Here is a 23841-nt window from a genome sequence, read left to right on the forward strand (position 1 = left end):
ATACAATACAGCGTTAAAGGAGAACAAGACTGGGACCCGCTGGGAAACTGGCCGCACGTCCCTTCCCACCCCACCCCACCCCACCCCACCCCACGCTGCCTCCCATGTGCTCCCAGACCACGGATGCACTGCTGAAACCTCATTTCCCTCCGTCATTATTATTATTATTATTATTTTTAATAAGACACAAGGGGAGGGGGGAGAAAAAGATCCTCGCTAAGAGCACAGGACACACAGCTACACAAAGCATGGTGCTGCAGAGAAGAAGTGGAGAAGCCCTTACAGAGATCACATTGATTGTCTCGTCGTAGTTTGAGTCATCACGCTCAGCAGAAGGTAACGCGTCATAGCACAGAAACAAGGCCAAAAGAGAGATCAGGTTCCTTCTCTAAATAAAGAAACTGAAAACCACAATAATACTCAAAAAAAGCCGGGCAGGTGAAGGAACAGCAGCATTCTCCGCCTGCTCCAAGAAACGCTCTCACCCTGGCTACAGGAAATGGCCGCGTTCAAGTGCAATGGCACTGGAGTCCCGTCCCCCGCCAGCGATGCTCAAGCCACGCGGCCCTGAGGACCAGGGCACGAGGGGCACGGCCACGTCCCTCCTGCAGCGGGTGCAGGCCGGCCCGGCTCTGCCAGTGCCTCCGAGCATCGTCGGGAGGACGGAGCCATCGCGGCCTCAGGGCCGGCCCTGCTCCAAGCCCGTCTCCGTCCCTGGGAATCGCTGCCCACGCCCGGGACGGGAGCCAAGGCTGGTGACAGCTCGGCCCCTCCATGGGCCTGGAAAAGCACTTTAGCCCCTGAAGACAACGGCTCAGGACTTTGGACCCATCTTCCTGCCCCGTGAAGAGGGCGAGGGCCAGCAGCGAGCAGAGATAAAGCGATGCCTCAATTCCTCCCGGCAAGGGAAAGAGCTGCAGGAGGCTAGCGCGGACTCGACAGCAATGTAAACAAGTCTCTTTTTCCAGTTCTCCTCTGTAGAATACTGAAAAGGATCTTCAAAAAGGACCTTTTTATTCAAGTTTCATGAGTTCATTCTGGTTCCGAACTGAGGTATTCGGTGCAGAAAGGTTAACACTTTCTTTCAAGCTAGAGGGTTGGGGGGAGCAGGGAGGGGGACACGATCCTGCGCCAGCACCGAAGGAGAGGACCCACGGCCCGGCAAGTCGCTGCCGCCATGCCAAGAGCGGGGCGAGGGGGCTTGCGGTCTGAGCAGGGGAGATCCCCTGGAGCAGCCCGGCCCAGGAAGCGGAACGCTCCGGGGAGCAGGCTGAGCACCACTCCTGCTCCTGGGTCTCACTGAGGGCAAATCTCTCGAGTGCTATGCTGAACAAAGTGCGGGTTGGTACTGGGACGGGGAGACAGAGCTCCGGCGTGGAGCCGGCGCTGAGGAAGAGCAACGGGAGGTCCCCGACCCCGCCTTCCCCGGGAAAAACTCCTACGCAAAACGTGAAGAAAATGTGCTTATCACCCAAAGGCCAAGACTGAAACTTCATATTTGGTTCTAAGAGTTTGGCTTTGGTAAAAGAACGAAAGAGCGCGAGGGGACCCTCCCCGCGGCTGCCAGGAGCCCCCCCCGGCATGGCCGGCTCCGGCGCCCACTCTGCAACACGACGGAAGGCAACAAACACTGCCCTAACAGGAGCCGCCTTCATTCGGAGACTATTTCAAAAAAACAAAAAAGTAAAGGACTTCATGCCGTATTTTGGTTACTGAAACGCTTTTTCTCTCAGAAACACCGAGCAGGAGAGCCGCAGCGCGAGCCTCGCACCGTCCCACCGCGGCCTGGCCGGCAAAGAGGAGGCGAGTGGCCACCAAGAGCTCGGGGGGAGAGGGGGGTCCTCTCCTCCTGCTCCCAGCCTGGGGGATTGCACCGGGACGCCCTGGGGTGGGCACGGCCGGAGCCTCGGCCCCCGCCCTGCGCTCCCCGCGTCCGGCGAGGCTGCGGAAGGAAAGGAGGCCGGGGGAGAGGACGGGTCCCGAAACGCTTGTTGCCCTGTCAGCCCCTTCTCGCTCTCCGCGTCCCGGTCTTTGGCTTCGCGCAGACTCGCGGTGCGGAGACAGGGCGTGGGTTTCTACACGTGACACTGCTACAGTAATTCAGGAGGAGGAAAAAAACTCGGACCGAAACAACGGAACAAGAACAGTGCAACACTCTCGAATGCTTCAAACCTGCATCATAAATATGATTTCTAAAATTAAAAAAAGGAAATCCAAAACAAAAAACAATGATCCCACACACACGCACGCTAATAAACCTGCCAAGATGCTGCATTAGAAAAATAAACACAGACTTACTTCGAGTTGTGAATAAGGACTTTGAAGTGCATTGTTTTTCCTTATTAAAAGGCTAAAACTTTCAGAATTTTTTTTATGGTTTTTGTTGTTTTTTTAAAGGTAAATGCTCGTTTCTTTATAAATAACTTTTTTCTTTTTTTAAAAAAAAAAGCAACACTGACTCTCACATGGAAACGGCCACGCAAAACAGAACAAAAATTCGAAAAAGAATCGTTTCTTAGGATCCGACATTTTGCCAAGGAAAAAACCCAACCAACCAACCAACAGAATCCCTAAAGTGCCTGGTGTGGGAGGGGGCCCAGCAGTGCAGCCGCAGCCAGCCGGCCGCGGGCTTGGGCAGCAGCACCCGTTTTTGCATATAAATGACAGCTGCCAAAGGGTATTTTAGTGTCCCAGGTACAGTAGATCTTGATTCAAGTGTTCGTATTGGACTTGGAGGACGAGCGTGAGGAACAGAGCGATTGAGAGAGAGGAGCAGGTACAGTGGCACTTGGCCAGGAGCTCCCACCCACCCCAGCGCCCGCGAGAGCAGCCACTTCCCGCAGGCTCCCAGCCCCCGTCCCACCAAGAGTTCAGGCTTCCCCATCCCAGCCAGCCGGGGAGAGGGCTGGGGCGGCCTCAGGGTACCCCGGAGGCGAGGCAGGGTGGGGGGCTGGCATGGGCCACCGGGAAATGTCAAACCGACTTCCAACCACCCCAAAGGCCGGGGGACAAAGCCCCTTCCCGCCCGCGGGCCAGCGGCCAGTGGCAAAGCCCCAAGCCCGCAGGTCCCGTCTCCTGCCCTGCCGCTGGAGGGGTGTGAGCACGTGCCGACGGGGAGAGGACCGAGCAGGGGCAGGGGACGGGAACCGCACCACCAGCTGCTTGTTAAACAAATGAACAGCTTTGGCACCGCGCTGGCAACCCAGCGAGAAGAGGAAGCTCTGAACTCTTGGCCTATTCGGCCATGCTAGCAGGCCTGCCCAGTCTTGTTCTCCTTTAAAGTGCCCTATATTTATAGAATTTCTAAATAAATATAATAAGATATTAGATCACCCATAGTTTAAGCTACTCCGAGTAACAGCCGTCCAAGCCGATGGCGTTGTGCCGGTCCTTGCTGTAGGGGCAGGTGCTGCCGTTGGGCAGGGCCCCGCAGGCGGCGGCGGTCTTGGCTGCAATGCCGCAGTTCTTGAGGAGGTTGAAGCTGAAAGAGCTGATGGCGTCTTTAGGTGGGAAAGGCTTCATGGTGGAGAGGATAAGTGCCAGGCAGTCGGCAACGTCCTTGTTGGGGGCGCATGCCAAGGCCGGGGTATGACCTAGAAGAGAGCCGGCGGTGAGGAATCGCCCCACACGGGCGCCTTCCCCGGGGAACGCTTCGGCTGGGGCAGCTTTCACCCCTGCGTTGAGAGGCCAGGACGTCTACTGGCCTTTGTCTCAAAAGACCCTGCTTCTGGGCACCGGCGATCCCTGCAATTGCAGCAACCGCTCTGAAGTGAGCCAGGATCAGCAGGAGACGGATAAAGAGCCTCAAAAGCCCTGGCAGCGTGGCAGACGCAATGATATTTTTCACAACTTAAAGGTATTCCAGCAGAGCAAGAACTCTGCTGGGAGAAAAAGCTTCTGGCCAGAACATCCAGCTTCTGCCAGCTTGCAAATGAGTCAACAGCTTACTGTTGGCTCAGGCTGGGCTGGCTTCGTGCCTGGCAGGAGAGCCAGGCAGCCACCAGAAGACACACGGGGGGTAAAAGAGATGTCTCAAACACCTGTGGGACCTGGAAAAGCTTTTACAGGTGTCCGCAGGGTGCCAATGTCCTCACCCAGGCTGTTCCTGGGATGCTGAGAACGCGCTGCCCAGCCGTGGCAAGGACACGGAAATCCTCCCGATGCCGGCTGAGCACTTCCCCCGGCAGCGCCCGTCCCCAGGGCCATCGCACGGAACCCCCCGCACGCGCGAGGAGCACACACCTTCTTCATCCACAGCCAGCACAGTGGCACCTCTGCTGAGCAGGGCCTGGACGACGGAGGCCAGCCCGTTCCGAGCTGCGATGTGGAGCGGCCTGGGGAGAGGCAAAGGTGGCACTGATGCAGCCGCGGAGCCACCTACCTTCAACACCCCGTGCTAAAGCAAGGGCCCTGGCGAGCGGCTTCAAGGGCAGATGCTCGGCTGCTCCTGAGCTCACCTGCGGCGACAGCAGAGCTCCTACAACTGCCCGTGTGCCACCCCCACCCAGAAGAGCTCTGGTGTTCCCCCCGGGGCCAGCTGTCCAAATACTCACATTTGCAGAGCACTGTTACTTGCATTGATAAGGCCAAGGTCTTGGGTTTCCCCCAGGATCAACAAGGCACACTTTTCATGACCCTGGAAAGGAGACCAGACTGTTCACAGCGCACGAGCGGGGCGGCAGGGGCAATGGCGGGGACCTGGCCCTGCCCCAGCGGAACACGGTTACCCCGGCATATGGAAACGGTCCCTAAACCCAACCTTCTGCAACAGTCCACCACTCTCGCAGGGCCTGAGAAGACAGGCTGCTGTCCCCTCCGTCTCCTCCGCAGCATCTCCTTTGCGTGGACAGACTGGGCACCAGCCTCCTGTTCCCACCATGCCCCAGGAAGCACAGCGAGCTCAGAGAGCCCCAGGAAAACCCAGACAGGTCTGTGCCACAACCTGAGTGGCTCAAAACCACATCAGGAGCATTGGTGCAGGTCAAGGCAGGCAAGCAGGGCAAGACCAGGGCCCTCGCCTCTGCGCTGGCAGGCCAGGAGCAGGTGGACAACCCCTCTCACTAAGGTGGCAAGGCTGAAGGTGGTGGCAACGGTAATCCCAGCTGGGAGCGGTCATCTCCCTACCTTGCTGCAGGCCAGGTGAAGAGCTGTGTTCTTGTTGACATCCAGCACAGTTATATTTGCTTTTGCTTGGTACAGCAGGAACTCTGAAACGAGGAGGGACAGCTGCTGTTGGGAAGCAGCAGCACAGAGGCCGGCACCGTGGCACAGCAGCCATGTGCTGAGGGGGCAGAGAAGAGGGGCAGCTGTCCCAGCGTGCCTGTGAGGACAGGGACAGCCCGGCTCCCATGGGACCCCGTTACGGAGGAGGCACAGGGACGCTCGCAGCCTGTACCGGGGAAAGCAGCTGCCAGCCACGTACCAACTGCTGCAGTGTGCCCGTTCTCAGAAGCCATCATGAGGGGAGTCCTCCCCAGCTTGTCGGTCATGTCCACCTCGGCTTGGTGGCGCAGAAGCAGCTGTAAACCATGGATGTTGTCTGCAAAGGCAGCAGCGTGAAGGGGTGTCCTTGGAAGATGAGAGAGCGAGTAAGGAGCAGGGCACAGCACCCACCCCAGCCAGATTGCCCAGGCCTACAGACGCGTTTGGGGACGTCAGAGCCCCTTGGTGCCATGGGAAGTCATGCGGAATTCACTGTGGGAGTCACAGCCACCACCCAGCAGCACCGGGGAGCGGGTGACAACAGACAGACGAGTCTGCACTCACCTTCCTTTGGCATCTCTGCTATTAACAATCTTGGCACCTAATGCTTCCACCAGCATTTCAGCAGTGCCGTCCTGGTTGTTAATTCTGCAGGGGGGACGAGAAGTAAAGGCAGAACAAGACTAAGAAGCAGCATCAGTGTGTCTGCAGTGGGAGCCACCAGCCCCAAACCCGTCTGCACCCAGTGGGACCCCAGGGATCGTGCCCGTACCACCCAGACACCTCAGAGGAAGGAGGCTCGGGACAACAGGGAGCCCTTCTCCCACCAGAGCCCATCTCTGGGGCCTCACGGGAAGCCTGGAGATTTCCCGAGATACTCCATAACCCAAGAGCAGAGACGAGCCATCCAAGCGGGCCGGCAAGGGCTGACCCACCAGCCCCTAGCAGCTCCACGAGCTCCATCGAGCCGAAAGCCTGCAGGCATGGGACTCTGGTACGCGACAGCCCCGGCTGTGCTGCGCACGGCCGACGAGGCAGCTGCTCCACAGCTCCCTGGGGACCTCCAGCAGCCCAACAACTGTCTCCCTGCCGCAGCAGAGCTGGGGTGAGCAACCAGCCCCAGCACAGAGCACTGGGCAAGCAGGGCAGGGTGTGGAGCTCCTCCGCTCAGACCACGGATCTCTCCTCCCTCATCCCCTGGCTGGGGAGGACCCAGGGCAGGTCCCAGACGCCACTTACACTGCACAGTGCAATGGAGTAAAGGGGTTTCCTTCTAGGTACGCAAACGGATTGTGTTCAAGTAACAATTCAAGACAATCTTCATGCCCTGTGAGGAAAGAGGGACAGAAACGCATCAGCACCCAGCCTGCGGGTCCTCACCTGTAACAGCAGGAAGGGGCTGAAGGCTCCTCTGGCTCTCCCCACGTCCAAAGTGCCAGATGACCAGAGGCTGCACAGGACCAGCGGCACCAGAGAGCCCAAACCAACCCATTCCCCAGCACAGAGGCGGCAGCAGGTTTGTTTCCTCCGGCAGCAACGCTGCTGCCCTTCAGGAGGTCTCCAGCTCCACACCATCTCCTGAAGCACTCCACGGCCACATTGCTAGCTTCCCTTTGGAACGCTGAGACACCCCCTCCCGTCGCCGCGTCAGCCCCACCACTCCCTGCAGCCAGGGTGATGGCCAAGTAACCCCATAAATCCGGCAGCACTGGAGGAAGCAGCCTCAGCTGCTCTGTAATAGCTGTTTTCATATTTCGTTCCTCTTTTGAGGAGCTTGGCCTGGGGAGAAAAACCCCCTGCCTCCCTCCCAGATTTTTACCGTCCTTCCCATCAGGCTGAAGTCACTGCTGGGCTGACGGCTCCCAAAGCAGTGGGGGACAGAGGGACAACCTGGCTCTTCCTGGCTCCCTCCTGCCCATCAACAGCAGAGCAGAGGCGGGCAGGGGCCCGGCCCAGTCCTTACCACTGTACGAAGCCCAGTGCATCGGTGAGTAACCGCTGTAGTCCACCACGGAGTCCAGAGGGTCAGTAGAGAGGGCTGCCTGCAGCAGGGTCCGCAGGATTTCTAAGTGCCCGCACGCCGAGGCAAAGTGGATCGGGGTCCGGCCTTTGAAATCCCGACACAGAACGAAGGCATCGTGGTCCAGCAGCGCAGCCAGGCAGTCCTCACAGCCCGTCACAGCCTGCGGCCAGCAAAGAGGACCAGGAGCTCAGATCTCACCCTCCCATCATTTAACAACAGAGCCACCCCCTTCTTCCAAGCTTCCTTCTCACACGATGCATCTCAGGAAGTGAAGAGGGGCTCTCTCACTGAGCATCTTGCCACAAAAGAAACCATCCGCTTGCTCTCCAGGCAGCCTCCGCTCAGGAGGGTGAACAAAAGCCGCAGGGCTCCAGGCCTGCCCCGGTCCCGCGGACGCACTCACCCCTCGGTGCAGGGCGGTCCTTCCCCTCTTGTCCGCTGCATCGGCTGTGGATCCCTTCTCCAGGAGGAGGTGGACACAGTCAACGTGGCCATTCATGATCGCCAGCATCAACGGGGTTCTGCAGCGGGGAGAGGCAGCAGGGAGGAGAGTGGGCTTGGAAGGCAGCTGGGCTCGAGCATTGCCCTCTGCGCCCTGCCCGGGGCCGGACCCCGTGCCACGCAGATCCCACGAGAAACACCCGGACAAACTCACTGGCCGTGGATGTCCATGACGTCGGTGATGTCTGCCCGCTCCCCGCTGTCTATCAGAAGGTGCAGGGAATCGGTGTTCCCGTTGGCAGCTGGGGACAATGCATAGGGAAAGGAGTCACCACACACGCGTACAGACGGGTCCCCTCTCCAGCCACCGCCGCAAACCCAAGGAAGGGGCTCGCGCCAGCAGCCAGGCACACACGGCTGAGCAAATTCGTTCGGCGGCTGCTAGGCAGCAGGACTGATCAGCATGTGCACAGGCTGCGCTGAGGACACGTGTGTGCAGAACCTGCCACTGTCCTCTCTCCCACCCGCTGCTGAGCCACACCATGGCAGCCTGCTCTGGCCTCGTCCTGCTCTGAGCATCGTCCCAACGCGCAGCCCCTTCCCTCGCCCCGAGCAGCAGCTGGGTGAACGGCAGCCTCGGCAGTGGTGGCACCGACGCCTGGAATCGCTCTGGACGCGCTCCCTCGCTGCCCACGGCCATCCCCAGCCCCCTCCACCCCCCGTCACCTGCAGCGTGGAGAGGGGTCCACTTCCTCTTCCTCTCCTTCACCAGCGCGGATGCGCCGTGGCTGGTGAGCACCTCCACACACTCCGTGGAGCCTCTCTCCGTGGCGAGGTACAGTGCCGTCCGCCCCTTGTGGTCCCGCACGTCGAGGTTCACGAGGGTTTCGGCAAGTGTCTTCAGGGCTTCACAGTGACCATTATAGGCCTGAGGTCAAAGCAGACCGCGTCAAAGTGGTGCCTGGAGAGGCTGCACCCAGGAGTCGTCCCCCCCAGACAATTCCTGCCCCTGGGTCCCTCCAGCCACGCGGGCTCCGGCCTGGCCATTGCCTCTCGTGTGTGCCTGGGTCCCACACAAAGTCCTCGCCCGCTCCCACCCCCAGACAGAGCAGGGAGGTGGCTCCAAACCGAGCTTAACACACAAATCAAAGGCCTGTGGGGAAAGCTGCTCCCCAGCCGCCGGCGCCTTTCCTCTGGTGCCCTGCTCTGCACCGACAGCGGCCAGGACCCAGCCCGCGCTGCCTGGGAGCGGGCACCTCCCCAGGGCTCAGCATGAGCCCCGCACGGAGCCAAGGGCCTTCCGCAGCCCCGGGGCTGAGCCAGCTGTACTTACAGCTAAGTGCAAAGGGCTGACTGGAATGGTGCTTTCCACGTCCTCCAGGCAGTTAAAAGACATCTCCAGGAGCTGCAACAGCAACAGCACGAAACCGTAACCGACCCAGGAGTCACGGCAGCTTTGACAGACACCCTGCCCACCAGCAGGCTGCAGAGGGGTTACAAAACCTGCTCATCTGCTTCAGAATGCTCTGAATTTCAGGACAGGACCTTCCTCAGCCTGGCCTTGGGCCCTGCATAGGCAGTCACATCAAGCCCCTGCTGTCCCGAAGCCTCCCCACTGCTCACACGGTTTCCTATGACCACACGGCTGCAAGCCCACCCTGCAGCAGCGCAGGCACCTCAAACAGCTCCAAGGCACTTCCTGCACCGCAACAGCTCTTCCGTGGCACAGGTGTCCGGGCTTTCTTTCAGCAGTCCAACCTTGCCCTATTGCCAGGGCTTTAAGCAAGACATCCCCACGTGCTCCTGTGCCAGGCAGCAAAGCTCCTTTCTCTCTGGCATCTCACTCAGGCCCGGGTCTTTCCTCTGTGGTATTCCCAGCACAACGGATCCCCAGGAGCCCTCGTGCTTTCAGATCAAACCGATCTCCCTGACACCGTGGTGCCTATACTGCACACAGCCCGTTAACCACACCTGGACACCGCAGGCCCCGGCATGTCCCTTAGGGGGAGCTTCCCCCCTTCTCCTGGCAGCAGAGGGTTTTCTCCAGCTCACTCACCAGTTCGAGGTTCTGCCTGTTGCCGTACGCAGCTGCATAGTGGACAGCGGTGTATCCCTGCTTGTCCCGGAGGGATGGGTCAGCACCATTATCCAGCAAGAACTCTAAACAACTGCAACAAGCGAGAGAAAGGGGAGATCAAGAAAAAGGGGAGACTGGAGAGGCAGAGCTCTGCAGGGAACCCCTGACTGATCTCAGAGCAGATGCTGCACTAATCCCCTCAAGACACGGAGCGCATGCAAAGCCAGCTGGAAGTGAGGACCAGGAAGCAAGGGCCAGGTTTGCCTCGAGAATCCAACCAGCCGGTGCTTTCTCTGAGGCATCACAGCTCAGCTCAGCGGAAGCAGAAGCAAGGTATTTCTAGCAACCGCACGCAGGGGTCTTGGGACGGGGCAAGCAACAAAGAGCTGCCAGACGGGGCTGTGGCGGACTCACAAGAATGCCTCCTTCAGCCTGGACTCCTTCAGTGGCTCCTCATCAGTGTCATGGCTGTTTCCTGAATGAGTCTCTTCTCTGGAAGGTCAGAGACCAGCGTCAGCCTGCTGACCACCCCTCCCAGCCATGCTCCTCGCAGAGCTCCCCTCTTCGCAAGCCACTGAGCACCAGCTGCGGGGAGGTGGCCAGGGAACAGCAGAGCATCGCCGCCCAGCCGTGTGCCATCGTCCCCAGCCCCAGCAGTGAGGGGCACGCGCCCCCGAGACACTCACCTCCTGTACGTGTCCGAAGCAGCAGCATAGTGTAAGGGGGTACAGCCTTTACAGTCGGCCTCGTTAATACTGGCTCCTGCCGTGACCAGCGTCACTGTACACTGATAGCTGCCATTGGCAGCTGCGTAGTGCAGTGGAGTCCTGGGAAGGGGGACAGGAGAAGGGGGCTTAGCAGCACAGCCTGTCACGCAGATGGAGAAACTCTCCTGGCCGCAAGGCAGGGCCCTGGGCGCCAGCCACCCCCCACTGTGGAGCTGAGCCCTGTGCAAGGGGTCCGGTCAGCAGCTCCTTCTGCAGACCCACAGCCTGGACCCCTTGGAGCAGGACGGGGGAAAGGAAGCAGCTTCAGACACCGAGTGCAGCAAAGCTCTCGGGAACATCCCAACCAAACCCAGGCTCGGGGCGCTCCAGCTGTCTCAGCGCTGGAGGAATCGCCCTCGCTCCCTTGCAAGGCCCACAGCACACTTACCTTCCAAACTTATCTCTCCTCCTCAAGTCAGCACCGCTGCTCAACAGCAAATTAAGACATTCAACATTCCTACAGGAGGCAGGGAGATGAGTTAGAGACAGACCAGAAGGGACCACAGCAGGAACAAACTCCTCGCGGCTGCAGACCAGCCAGCCACGCTTCCCATCCGCACAGCCCGGACCTGCTGAAGCTCAGTCCAGCTTGTCATCTCCGGGCGGCACAAGAGCCGCAGCCACAGCAGAATGCTGCGTACACAGAGCTCTTCCCTGCTCTCCAGTGAAATACCCCTCCACGCTTCCTGCCTCACCAGTGCTACCCTGCGCCGCACGGAGCTCTCAAACAGCCAGGCAATTACAGAGAGACATCAGCCACGGCAGCAGTGCAGCTGACGCACTGGATGTCACGCTCCAAAAAAGATCTAGGATTTCTGGCTTCTGCGTCAGTGCTTTGCTCCCGCCGCTCAGGCACGGTAACTGCGCTGCGCTGCCGAGGGACGGCTCAGGGTCTGGCTCTCCAGCATCGCTCAGACAGGACAGAAACCAGGTCCTCGATGGGACCCACACCTCTGCCGTATCGCTGCAGCCACGTTTGCTCCCAACGCGCCGCGTGAAATCAAACCTCCTGGTGAACAACAGGAGGCATTTACACAGCCCCCTCAGTCCCTGCTGCTTTTCAGGCATCAGCTTGGGAGCCCCTGACGAAGCCCCAGCCAAGGAAGCGTTTTAGGCCCATTTTAAAGAAGGTAAAACAGTCACAGAGGGGGGCAACCGGGACGAGTCACAGGGTCAGTGGCAGAACAGGGCCAAGAGGTTCTCGTTTTCATTCCTGCTCTAAACACGGGTCTCTGATCTCTCTCGAAGCTGGGAACAGCACCCAGGGGTCCGACTCCCTGTCCTGACCAAAGCTGTGCACTGGGCTGCCCACGCTGGGCAGAGAGGAGAGGTTACGGGCGGAGAGGAGGGTTATGGGCTGGGCTGGGGGCCGGCAGCGACCTTCCCGCGTGCAGCGTGGGACCAGCACCCCACGCACTGCTCACCCTCCAGAAGCAGCAGCGTGGAGGCAAGTCCTCCCGAGGTTGTCAGGTGTGTTGATATCGAAGCCTGCAGACAGCACGTGCTCATTGCTCAGCGAGGAGACGATACTGTACAACTGACCTGGGCGGCAGAGGGGCAGGGAGTCAGGGGGAAGCCCGAGGGTCCCCCAGGGCCCCGGCGCAAGAGGGGCAGACGAGCCACTCACCTGAGGAAAGTAGCTTACGACAACAGTCTGAAAATCCAAAGAGAACAGCTAAGTGCAGAGGGAACATGTCGTGGATCCCACGCCTGTCAGGAGACGGGAAGGGAGTCAGGATGGATCATTTCCACATCCTCCAGCCCAGGGCACGAAAGGGAGGAAGAGTCCTTCCTTACCTTGCAGTGTCAGCACCATTCGTCATCAAAGTACTAATTAGCAGCTCGTGGCCATATCTAGCAGCAACGTGGAGGGGGGTATTGCCGTATTTGTCAGCACAGTCAATCTCACTGCCTAGAAAGGAAGAGACAAGCGCTTTGCCAGCAAGTCCCTGCGTTCCAGTCCTGAGCAGCCCAGGCTGTTGTGACAGCCACATCCCAGTCTCAGGGACATGGCTCATCAGTCCGTTCAGCATCATGCAGAGGAAGAACTGTAAACTGCTCTGCGAGCTGAGGGTCCACTTGTATCCTGCAAATCCAGGGCATTAGCTCTCTCACCCTTGCCCCAAGAGGGGATGCGTTCAGCCCCAGAGGTCTCCAGCTGAACCCCGAGGTGTCTGCCAGGTCGGCAGCCCTCTTTGAAGAATATTGTCTTTCAGGCTGGACGTGGCAGTGGGAACATTCTTTGGCTGCAGGAGCTCTGACCTGGCTGGAATTTCAGTCTCCTGACCTGCACTTTGCTGCCCTTGCGGGCATGCACGCTCCCTGCCATCCCCAAGCAGCACACGGCCACTGGCAACAGCCCCAGGAGCACAGAGTGAATTTGAGTGGTAATTTGGAGCTCTTAAACCCTCCGAGCAAACACGCAGGGAGGTCCTGCGGGCAGCTTCTGAGAAGCACAAGAAAAGGCTGGGGTAACCCAGGGCCGGAGGAAGAAGCCACTCACCGTTCTGAATGAGGATCTGCGAACGCGTGAACCGTCCGTGAATGGCAGCCATGTGCAAAGGGCTCTTCCCTTCCTTACTCTGCAAAGAGCAGAAGCCACGTCGCACCAGGCTTCCCACAAGCCTCCCCCAGCTCTCCCGCCAGGCAGCGGGTCCCCGCTCCCCCATCCCCAAGCTCAGCCCCTCGGTGCCAGACCTGAAAGTTGACGTCGGCCCCGTTGTTCACGAGGAGCTCCAGGCACAGTGCCCCATTGGTGGAGACGGCAGCAAAGTGCAGAGGGGTGAAGCCCTTCTCGTTAGGCTGATTGACATTGGCGCCATAGTTGACCAGCTCGTTGGCCACGGCATCTTGGCCCATGTAACAGGCAATGTGAAGTGCAGTGTTACCGAAGGAATTTGGTTCATCAATCTGCGGGAGCAACAAACCCCAGAGGATTTGGGGATAAAGGAAGAAAAAAAGGCAGCTGAGAACCAGCCAGGACTCCTGCCACCCCCCAGCACCCTCTCCCACTCCTGTCTCCAGACCGGCGTGCGCCCAAGCCCACCCTGCTCACAGTAACGGTGGTCCTACCTCGACTCCCAGCCTCAGCAGGTGACGCACAACTTCGATCTGGCCACTGGCCGCCGCAGTGTGCAGCAGGGTGTAGCCCTTCTTGTCCTTACACATCACGTCAGCTCCCCGGGCCACCAGCAGCTTCAGAACTTCCAAATGCCCTGTCCAGGAGACAGCGGTAAGAGCCGGCAAGCCCCGGAAAATGGAGACTGGTGCACAGTGGCCTCCGGGGATCCCCACCACCCCGAAAGGTGAATCCACAGGCAGCACACGACGTGGGAGAAGAAAGCGGACCAATGCCCGTGGGGAGAACCCACCTAGGAAAGCTGCCCAGTGGATGGGCTGGCGGTCCTTCTTGTCGCAAGTGCTCAGGCTGGCCCCTTTGTTCAACAGCAGGTTCACCATCTAGACGGGGAGAAGCGGCGAGAGGTAAAGCTGCAGACCCTGCGCAGGCAGAGGTCCCCCGGGACCCCCCGCACCCAAGCCCGCCTCGCCCACCTCAAGGTGGCCGCTGTGCACGGCGTGGTGCAGCGCCGTGCGGCCCGTGCGGTCCGCAACGTTGACAGTGCTCAGCAGCGGGATGATGGCCTCCACGCACTTGGTGGCCCGGTTGGCCGCAGCGACGTGCAGAGGTGTTTGCCAGTACTTATCGCGGGCATTGACATCTGCCGAGTGCTTCAGGAGGAGGTGAAGTGCTTTCTGGTAGGGGCAGAGGGAAGACGAGCTCTCACCCAGCCCACCGGGGCCCGCGGAAGCCCCCAGCCAGGTGGGGGAAGCTGCAGCTCCATCCAGCTCTCGCTGTCAGCACACACAGGGCTGCCCAGATCCAGAGCAGCCCGCAGCCCCGAGAGCCAGAGCTGCCTGTGCGGGGCCGAGCCGACTGCCCGGCATGCTCACACGTCCGGCTTCTCCCCACGCTGCCAAAGGGACGGACTCGTTCGCTTTTGTGTCCCTGGCGACATTCTGAAGCCCAGATACAGCAGTGTTTCAGCACGTTATCACAGAGAAAGGGTGAGGGGGGTAAAAGAGAGACTCCAAGAACGAGCAGGGAGAAGGAATCTTCCCTACGGGAACCCTCCAGCCCTCACCTGGGCTGCTCCAGCTCCCTCCGGGCTGGAGTTCGGTGTGTGGGACCCGAATGAGCCGGGCTCATCGCACCCAAGCGCGGCTGTGCAACGCGGCTGCGCGGTGGTGCCAGCATGGGAAATACCTCCACGCCACAGAATGCAACGGCAAGTGAGTGTTCCTCCACGACTCACGAGGTGCGAAGCACCCAGGGGATGACAAACATGACCCACTGACCTACATTTGATAACTGTTTCCCCCTTCTGCTTGCAGAGGCTGGTTGCTGCAACCCAGCACTGCCCTCGCTCCAGTTCACGGGCTGCCCACTCCCACGCCGCATCGGGGCAGCGCTTCCAGCGATCCCAGCCCCACGGCTTGCTGCTCTGCTCTCTTTTTCCAGAGCTAGCTGATGCCCCTCCCAGCTGGGAGAAGCAGACGAAGCGTCCAGGCAGCACACAAACCCAGCAACGCTAGAGAGCGGCTCTAGGCAGGAGCAGCCGGGAAGCACGAGGCATTTCGGGCAGGCTCCTCTCGGGAGCTGGGCACGGAGGGCCCTGGCAGAGTCCTGTGCCAAGCACACCGGGAAGAACGGAACCAGGGAGGTGACTCTCCAGCACACCTGAGCCAGGGCAGAGAAGCAAAGAAGCGTGCTCAAATTCACCGCCAAGCAGCACTGCAGACCTGACAGCAAAGTGGTCTTGGCTTGCTGAGCTCCCACATTTCAGCGACCCACGGTAACTGTCCACACACGCTCACAGCAAACGCCTTCAGTAGAGGTTTACACCAATGGGTTTCATCGTCTGCTGCCGATTAAGAGAATTCACACCACCAGTCGATGTGTGGTAACTCGCCCTGCATGTCAGAGCGGGGCTTCGGATCCCCTGGCTCCAACCAACAGGACCACAGAGCTTCGTGCTCTCCAGCAGCTCCAAACAGGGCAGAGTTAAGTGGGGTGAAGTTAAGCCCACAAAAGCTAAATGTCAGGAAATCTTTCCAACAAGATTCATTGGCATCAGCTCCTGAGAGAAAGGGTGAGAGCCCCCATCATCCCTCAAACATATGTGAAGCTGGAGTAACCAAAGCCCTGGGGAAGGGGGGAAAGCGAGGAGGAGGATGCTGTGGGGAAAACCCACGTACTAACTCCTGAAGGATGGAGGGACAGGAACCAAGGAGATTTTTCTTTCCAGCTCTCATTCTCAGCCTCTGAATTATGCGCTCGTCCCCTCTCCGCTCTAACGAGACCACCCACCTCAGCCCAAACCAGTCAAGAAGGAAACGAGGAGAAGCGCAGTCCCCTCCTCCCGTCAGCGCCCACCACCCCCATGCAAGGAGCAGGGGGAACCCACCTCATTGCGAGACGCCGCGGCGCGGTGTAACGGGGTGAGCCAAACTGTGTCCTTCGCGTTAACATTAGCACCTGAGGAAGAACAAAAGGAGGGGTCAGGGGCAGAGAAGTGACAGCTGCCCTGGCTCCAGGCCCCAGGGCAGGTCTGCAGCCGCCTCCGGGCACCCGCCGGGCAAGAGGGGACCTGGCACCGAGCCCGACATGAGGACAGGCTCCATGAACTGCAAGAGGAACAAGCCACATCCCTGGGAGGCTGAAGAGACTACATCTCCAGAGTGCCAGGCTCCCCGCTGAGCCAAAAAAACCGCAGCAGAGACCCAGCGAGCAGTTCCGCTCCTTGCTTTGAAACAAGGCCACCTGAGATAAAAAACCGGAGCGTTTCACGCTGCGAGCTGTGGTCGCTGTGGGCTGCATCTCCGTATTAGAAACGAAAGATGACAGACTCCTGCCACCCCACTCCAGATCTGTGCTAGGCACGTCGGTCCCACGACCCCCGAAGCCCCTGCCTTCCTCTGCTGCCGAGAACTCAGCACGCAGACATGCAAAAACCAGCGCAGGGCACGTAAGGGCATCCCACGCTCTGCAGACGGAGCTGAACGTCCCTAGTCCTGTTTAACAAGCCTTCAGCAAAGGATTTCCCCCCCCAGTCTCTCCTTGTTGGGGTCACACAGGATCACGCCAGCCTCGGGGTTCCCCCACTCCAGAGCACGCAGCTGCGAAGCCCTCGGAGCCCCGAGGCGCTGCACTGGTGGACGGCAGCTGAGGAGCCTGCCCCATCGGCACCACCCGGGCACAGCACCCAGCATGGGGCTGAGCGTCGCTGGAGCGGAACGTAGGGCGGCTTCACGCCCAGCAACACAAGGCAAAACGGAGCAAAACTCCCTGGTTTTAAGCTGACCCCTCTCCGTGCGCAAGCAAAGCTCTGCTCCCCCGAGCACCCTGCCACTCAAGGCACCCCTGAGGCGCGCAGCCCCACTCGCCCTCCTCCAGCACCTCCCTCTAACACCGAGCGCAGCCCCTCCTGGCTTGGTTTCCACCTCTGCTATTTCAGTTCCAAGACACTTCTCTGTCTGAACCAACCTCCCAGGACTACGGCAGCATTTCCCAACCTTCTCCTGGCTGCAAGCCCGCTGGCTCAAGCTTGAGCACACCGCTGCTTGGAGGGGGGGGCAAACACCATTGCTCCACACCCCTCAGCCCAGAGCAGACCAGAAAGCTGCCTCAGAGGCAGCGCCGGCACTTGGGCCAAGCGCCCTTACCTGACAGTATTAGGAGCTCGAGGATTGCAACATCTCCTATGTAGGCAGCAGCATGCAGCGGCGTTCGTCTTTCTTGGTCCTGAGCGGGGATGCAAGAAACGAAAACTGCCAATGAGCTTCGAGGGCAGGCAGATCCCTCCCCCCCTCCAGTCTGCCCCAACGCCCCTCGTGAGCACGTGCAGCATCTCGGGGCGCAGGACGAGGAAACCGCTCAAACCCAGCCCCGTCAGCGTTGCTGCAGGGGTGCACAGCACCCGGGAAGCCCCGTGGGAACTGGGTCGTACGCAGTGCGAGCAGGGTGCCCGGGCCACCGCCCCAGCGCGAGACGGGGATGCCGTGACAGCTCCAGCCGCTCACTCCATCCCCTCGCTGACTCCCCGGAGACCGACCCGACCTGGCTGCCGTGCTGCTGGACTGAATGAACGAATGCAAAGCACGCTGTGACGGAGAGGAGAGCCTGGCCGCGCTCCGCAGTGCGCAGGCTGTCCCATTCCGCACACTTTTATCCAACAATAAAAACCACTCAGAATTGCAGACAGCTCCGACAGCAGCCTCAGACCTGCTGCAGGGCAGGAAGGGGCAGAAGCCCCCCTCTGATCTCAGACTGGGCTAGCCCGAGAAAAAACACCTTTCCCTTCCGCTTAGTCAGGGCCGGGCCCTGGGCAACCTCCGCCTCCAGGCGTGCGGCTCGGGCTTTCCTCAGGGAACACGCCACGGACTAACGCCAGGAAGCAAAGAAGCAGAGAGCCAGGCGAGCGCAACTTGGTTTAAGCCCCAGATTTTGTGTTTGGGGGGGAAAAAACGCAATCGCTTTTCATTAGGCTAAAAGCTGTTGGGAAAATGGTGGCAGTTTCACTTTTTTTGGTAACAACTTGTGCTGGTACAACCAGGCGGGAGGATGTGAAAGCGAAACCCAGCTGGCAGGTCACTGAACAAGCAACATTTCTAAACCTGCACGCACAAAAGAAATTAAGCGTTAACAATTGTGGGTTTATTCCTCCAGCAGCTGCGCGAGAGCTCGGCACAACAATCCCAACCCTCTCTCCTGACAAGAAAGGACGAAGCGCTGCCGGGTCCCCAGCCAAAGCAGCCCCGGAGGACAGTCCCCACTCCATCTCTGCGCAATAAGCAAAGACACGATCGAACCAGTCGTCCCGCTGGCACAGGGGCACCGGCACGGAGTGGCCCTCACCTCCCCGGGACGCCGGCCAGCGGACGCCGCGCCCGCCCTTGACCTCAGGGCCTGACACCACGAGGATGGGTCGGGGTGTGCCCAGCCCTGGCCGGGCCTGGCAAATGCCCTGCGCAAGGGCTCGGCGAGACAAACCGGCGTGTGCCGAAAGGCCGGGAGTGCGACGGCTCGCAGCCCCGGCTGATGCCGCAGCTCGGAGGGACGGCGACCCAGAACAAGGCTGCTGCCGCCCGGAGCTCACGGCTCCGCCCGGCTTTTGGGCTGGGAGTGCAGGAATCGCTGAGCCGGCGCCGGGGCCACGGTGCCACCGCATCAGGCGGAGCCAGGCCGGGCAGCCGGGGCTGGCCAAGCCGCCAGCGACTGACTCCTCTCTGCGCAGGATGCTGGTAACGCAGACTGGCGGACAGCACACTGACAAGTGGGACGCGAGCACTCACAGGCAGGTTTCACCCCGTCCCTCGCCTGGCCTGGTCCCCACGCTCCACGTGCGGACAGACCACGCTCGTCACCAGCAGACTGGGGCCACCGAGTGCTCACTGCTCTCCGGAGCCAGCCGGCCGCTCGTGGGACCCCGAGGGGTGCGTCGGGCCGGCGGCCGCCTCTCCCAGCCTCTCCGCTCTGCAGCAAGCATCAAAACCACCCTCCGCCACCAGCCTGAAGACGAGCGCAGTGGAAACCTCTCCTAACACCTGCGAGGCGAACGCGGCTTTGCCAAGGGGCTGAAATCCTCCTTGCGCTGGGGAACAAACTCACCTGAAGCCAAACCCACGGCGCTCACACCAAACTACTCTGGGTCACCACCCCAAAGGAGCAAGAGGTAAAGTAGCACGGCAGCGAAGCCAAGCCTCTGTGCCAGTCCTCCCACAGGACCCACAGTGATGCCCTGCACGGCCGAGCGCTTCAGCAGCTCTCAGCATCTCCCGGAGCGGCGGGAGCCCCGGCTGTCCACACGACCCATTTTACAGATGGCAAGATCGAGGCAAGAGGACAAAGCTGCCCAGCAAATGGTGGCTAAGCTGGGAGGAGAATCCAGCAACCTGTGTTTCAAAACCCCAGCTGTGACCATCCTCACCAAAAAGAGCCCCCCCTTGACAACACCCCCATCTCCCCCGCCGAGCCTCTGCCCCCCCTCTGCTACAGAACCGCGCTGCAGGGAAGGGAACAGGGAGCGCTGGGTGAAGGACGGGGAGCGAGCACAGCCGGGCAGCACTCACCAGTACGTTAATGTTCTCCTTCTGATTCAGCAGCAACCGCACCTCCTCTACATCGCGGTTGAAGATGGCTTGGACCAGAGGAGGCTACAAAGGAAGAGAGAAGCAAGACGTGAAGGTGGCACCACGTGGGGGCGGCGAGAGGGAGAACCGGCAGCACTCCCACACCAGAGGCTGTACGCCAGAGGCAGGACCCTGCTCCACGAGCAGGCCGAGCCCACCGCGCCTGCTGCTGCCAGAGCCCGGCCACCGGCAGCTTCCTCGTGCCTCAGCCAGCACCAGGGACCAATTTTCAAGGCAGTAAAGGCGCTTTGCTTGGCTCTTCGCTGGTGAACAGACCAAGGTTCTGGTGGAAAAGCTTCCCCGACTTCCCGAGGCCACGGAGCAGAGCAGACCACGGCCCCGGCGCAGCGCCCACGGCACGGCTCCGCACGCCACGCCAGCACCCGAGCCTGGGAAGGCAGGTCCAGCCCTCGCCGGCCATGGCTGCAGCCGCAGCCAGGAACTCCTCCCGCCACCAGACAGCTCTCTGCAGACGGTCAATCAGGTTTCCCAAGGCACAGCCAGGTGACGCCTCGTGTCCTCCCGCAGCAGACCTCGTACTCGCTCTGCCGTCTCCCGAGAAACACCGACGATGCCACGCTGGCTCTGCCAGCACAAACAGCCCGGCACGGCCCAGCCCGGCCCTGTGCTCCTCCAGTTCCCCGCTGCCTGCATCTCGGAGTCCCTGCCCAGCAGACCTCGGTGACAGCCAGGAGCAGAGCCCCAGCCCAGGGCGTGGTGCCAGTGGTGCCATGGGCTGCGGAACCGACGGCCGGCACTGCCAGAGTGGTCCGTGCGGCGAGGCAGGTCGGTGCTGTCCAACCTCCGGGCACTGCCCGGGCACGCTGCACCCCGCTCCCTGTTTCGCGGGCCCAAAAACGCCATTTTGACGCAGCAGGTGCTGCGGGGCAGGGGCTGGGGTGCTCCAGGTCTGTTCAGCACCCGGCACCCCACCACCGCTGCCGACCCCGACGCTGCCCTGCTCCAGCTGGCCCAGCCTCGGCTGCTCCTCGCCCGGCAAGGCCGGGGTGCTGCCACCCCCAGCGAGCCCTGCAGCCTGAGGCCAGATCCAACGGCCAAAGCCGGCGAGCCCTGCTTATCTCGACCTCGGAGGAACGGCAGAGCTTCGTTTTCGAGGCAACCCCTTCTCGTCCCTACCGCCCAACCAACCTCGTGCTCGTCTGCTCGCCCCGCCATCAAAGTAACAGCAGTGAAACCCGGGGAACACATCCTGGGTCAGAGGGAACACGTGAGTCATTCCCCTGGAATGCAGCAGACTCAGCATCCCTCGTTAGACATTAAAGAAAAAAAGGGTTTTTAAAAAAAAAAAAAGGCAAAGACTCGCAGAGGATCACATCGCCCCGAGCAGCCTTCAGCAGCGCGGCTCGCAGAAGTGTTGGGTCTGACACACCCACCCACCGCTCCGGGAAAGCGAAATGTTTGGGTTACAAAAAATAAAATAAAAGTTCTATTTAAATCCCAGATCAATCCCTTGTCTTCGCCCTTCCTCTCCGCCCCCCACCCCGCCAGGCTTTGCGCCCTCGCTACGTTAACTGTACCACGGGAGCGGGGGGCAAGGGGCAGCGGAAACCTTGGGTTTCGAGGGGCCAGCAGCCCCCGTCCCCAAGCGCGAGGAGGACGACGGCGGTTTCTGCGCCGCACGCAGGGGAGAGCGGGCGTGGGAGCCCGGGCGACGCCAGGGTCGCAGCTCGGCTGGTGGGTGCGGGCAGGGGGCCCGAGGGAGCCAGGCGAGCGGCAGCGTCCCTGCTGCAGGAGCCGCTGCCGGGCAGGCGACGGGGCTGCGTGGGGACAGGGGCCAGGCAGAGGGTCCCCGCGGGGACACCCCGCACCCCAGGGGTGTCCCCAGAACCCACGGGGACACCTCGCACCCCAGGGGTGTCCCCAGAACCCACGGGGACATGCTGCATCCCAGGGGTGTCCCTGGAACTCACAGGGACATCTTGCACCCCAGGAGTGGCCCCAGGACCCCGCGGGGACACCCTGAACCCCAGGGGTGGCCCCAGGACCCTGTGGGGACACCCTGAACCCCAGGGGTGGTCCCCAGGACCCCCACAGCAAACCCCACATCCCAGGAGTGTCCCCAGAACCCACGGGGACACCCCGCATCCCAGGGGTGTCCCCAAAACCCACAGGGACATGCTGCACCCCAGGGCTGGCCCAGAAACCCCACAGGACAACCCCCACCCCACGGGCATCCCCAGAACCCACGGGGACACCCCGCACCCCAGCAACACCACGGGGACATCCTGCACCCCAGGAATGGTCCAGAACCCCCCCCCGGGACACCCTGAACCCCAGGCGTGCCCCCAGGACCCCCACAGCACACCCTGAACCCCAGGGGTGCCCCCAGGACCCCCCCGGGACACCCCGCACCCCAGGGGTGCCCCCAGGACACTCGGGTCACCCCGCACCCCAGGGGTGCACCCAGGACCCCCCGGGCCGGCAACGGGAGCTGCAGCCGCGCAGGGGGTCCCGTCCCGGGGGTCCAACCAGGCCGGGGCAGCGGGTCCCGGGGCGGGGGTCCCCTCTCGGGGGTCCGCGCTCGCCGGGCCCGGGGACCCTCCCCTTCCAGGGCCGGGGGTCCCGGCGCCGGGGGCCCGCCCGGCTGGGCCCGGCTCCCAGCGCGGGTCCCGGCGGCGGGCGGGCGGGAGGAGCGGACCCGGGCCGGGGCGGGAGGCCCGGCGGGGCCCGGCGGCACGGGGGAGCGGGCCGGGCGGGCCGGCGGGGTGGGAGCCGCGGCCTGGGGCGGCGGCGGGGCCGGGCCCGGGCCCGGGGCCGGGGCCGGGCCCGGGCCGGGCCGGGCGGGCGGCGCGCACTAGGCCGCGCATCTCCGGGCTGGCGTGGCGGCGCGGGCGGGCGGGCGCGGGGGCGGCGGGCGGGCGCGGCGGCCGTACCTGGTCCGTGATGCTGAGAATCCCCATCTCGGGGCCGCCCTCAGCGCCCAGCTCCCGGCATCAGGCTCCGGCCGCGGCGGCTCCGCTCGGGCGGCTGGCGGGGCGGGGAGCGCCTGGGCCCGCCCACCGGGGAGCGCCCGCCGCTGCCTCCATGGCCAGCCCCGGGCTGGGGGGGGGGCGGGCCCGCGGGGGGGCGGCCCCGGGCCCCTCGGCCTGAGGGGGGGCGGCCGGGACCCCCCGCCGGTGCTCGGGGCATCTCCCGTCTCCCCCCGCCCCGCCGGGCTCGCTGCCCCGGGGCAAAACCCGGCCCGGGGGGCTCGGGGGCTCCGGGGGGGCCTGGCAGGACCCTCTGCCCATAGCCAGAGCCCCCAGCCACAGGTCGGGGCCGGTACTGGGGCGTCGCTCGCACCGACGAGCGCTGGCATTGCCTGGCGACCCCTTCCCCCGGCTCGTCGAGCCCTGTCACCGCACCGGGACGGCCGGGGCTCGGTGTTGGGGTGGGAGCTCGGCCGGGCCAGGGGCTGCTCTGCCCACCCGCTGCCTGCTCCCCAGCAATGCTGCCTGTGTCCCCCCTGCCCGCATCCCCCTGCCTGCATCCCCCCTGCCCACCCCCTGCCTGCTGCCCGCGTCCCCCTGCCTGCCCACCCGCTGCCTGCTCCCCAGCAATGCCGCCTGCGTCCCCCCGCCCGCGTCCCCCCGTCTGCCCACCTCCTGCCTGCGCACCCACTGCCTGCTCCCCCAGCAATGCCACCTGCGTCCCCCTGCCTGCATCCCCCTGCCTGCCCACCCGCTGCCTGCTCCCCCAGCAATGCCGCCTGTGTCCCCCTGCCCGCGTCCCCCCTGCCCGCATCCCCCTGCCTGCATCCCCCCTGCCCGCGTCCCCCTGCCTGCATGCCCCCTGCCTGCCCTCCTGCTGCCTGCATCCCCCTGCCTGCCCGCCCGCTGCCTGCTCCCCCAGCAATGCCACCTGTGTCCGCCCTGCCCGCGTCCCCCCTGCCTGCGTCCCCCTGCCCGCATGCCCCCTGCCTGCCCTCCTGCTGCCTGCATCCCCCTCGCCCATATCCCTCTGCCCACATCCCCCCACCTGCTGCCTGCGTCCCCCCTGCCTGTGTCCTGCTGCCTGCCCGCCTGCTGCCCGCATCCCCCTGCCTGCATTGCCCCTGGGTCCCTGCTGCGAGCGGGGGGGCTCGGGGTGCTGCTGCCCACCCCGCACCCGGCCACGAGGCCGAGCCGAGGGACGGTGGGGCC

General features: G+C 62.4%; 1 protein-coding gene across 2 annotated transcripts; it reads right to left on the minus strand.

Moving 5' to 3' along the window:
* Positions 1–96: 96 nt before the first annotated feature.
* Positions 97–22684, minus strand: ANKRD52 (ankyrin repeat domain 52). 2 transcript variants are annotated; one of them, XM_075445737.1, is made up of 28 exons: positions 22594–22684; positions 19640–19723; positions 17234–17312; positions 15976–16046; positions 14063–14263; positions 13882–13969; positions 13583–13725; positions 13208–13420; positions 13014–13092; positions 12308–12422; positions 12138–12220; positions 11935–12052; positions 10899–10967; positions 10430–10570; positions 10158–10235; positions 9723–9834; positions 9000–9071; positions 8393–8594; positions 7881–7968; positions 7629–7746; positions 7166–7385; positions 6442–6529; positions 5767–5850; positions 5423–5568; positions 5125–5207; positions 4554–4636; positions 4243–4334; positions 97–3593 (listed from the first exon to the last, which is right to left on the minus strand). In XM_075445737.1, the coding sequence occupies exons 1-28, from the start codon at positions 22618–22620 to the stop codon at positions 3346–3348; spliced, it is 3225 nt and encodes a 1074-aa protein (XP_075301852.1). In that variant the 5' UTR covers positions 22621–22684; the 3' UTR covers positions 97–3345. The 2 variants fall into 2 exon arrangements, with proteins under 2 accessions (XP_075301852.1, XP_075301853.1); XM_075445738.1 differs by lacking the exon at positions 10158–10235.
* Between the last annotated feature and the right edge of the window lie 1157 nt (positions 22685–23841).

This window comes from Opisthocomus hoazin, chromosome 32 (genome assembly GCF_030867145.1).
Source record: "Opisthocomus hoazin isolate bOpiHoa1 chromosome 32, bOpiHoa1.hap1, whole genome shotgun sequence".
NCBI lineage: Eukaryota > Metazoa > Chordata > Aves > Opisthocomiformes > Opisthocomidae > Opisthocomus > Opisthocomus hoazin.

What these genes read in the sequence shown, in the direction of transcription:
- ANKRD52 (XM_075445737.1), bottom strand. Translation starts at nt 22,620, where the DNA reads ATGGGGATTCTCAGCATCACGGACCAG. An exon ending in CGAGCTCCTAATACTGTCAG is followed by an intron (nt 16,047 to 17,233) that starts GTAAGGGCGCTT and finishes GTTCTTCCTCAG; the next exon opens with GTGCTAATGTTAACGCGAAG. An exon ending in TGCTGAGGCTGGGAGTCGAG is followed by an intron (nt 13,421 to 13,582) that starts GTAGGACCACCG and finishes TTGCTCCCGCAG; the next exon opens with ATTGATGAACCAAATTCCTT.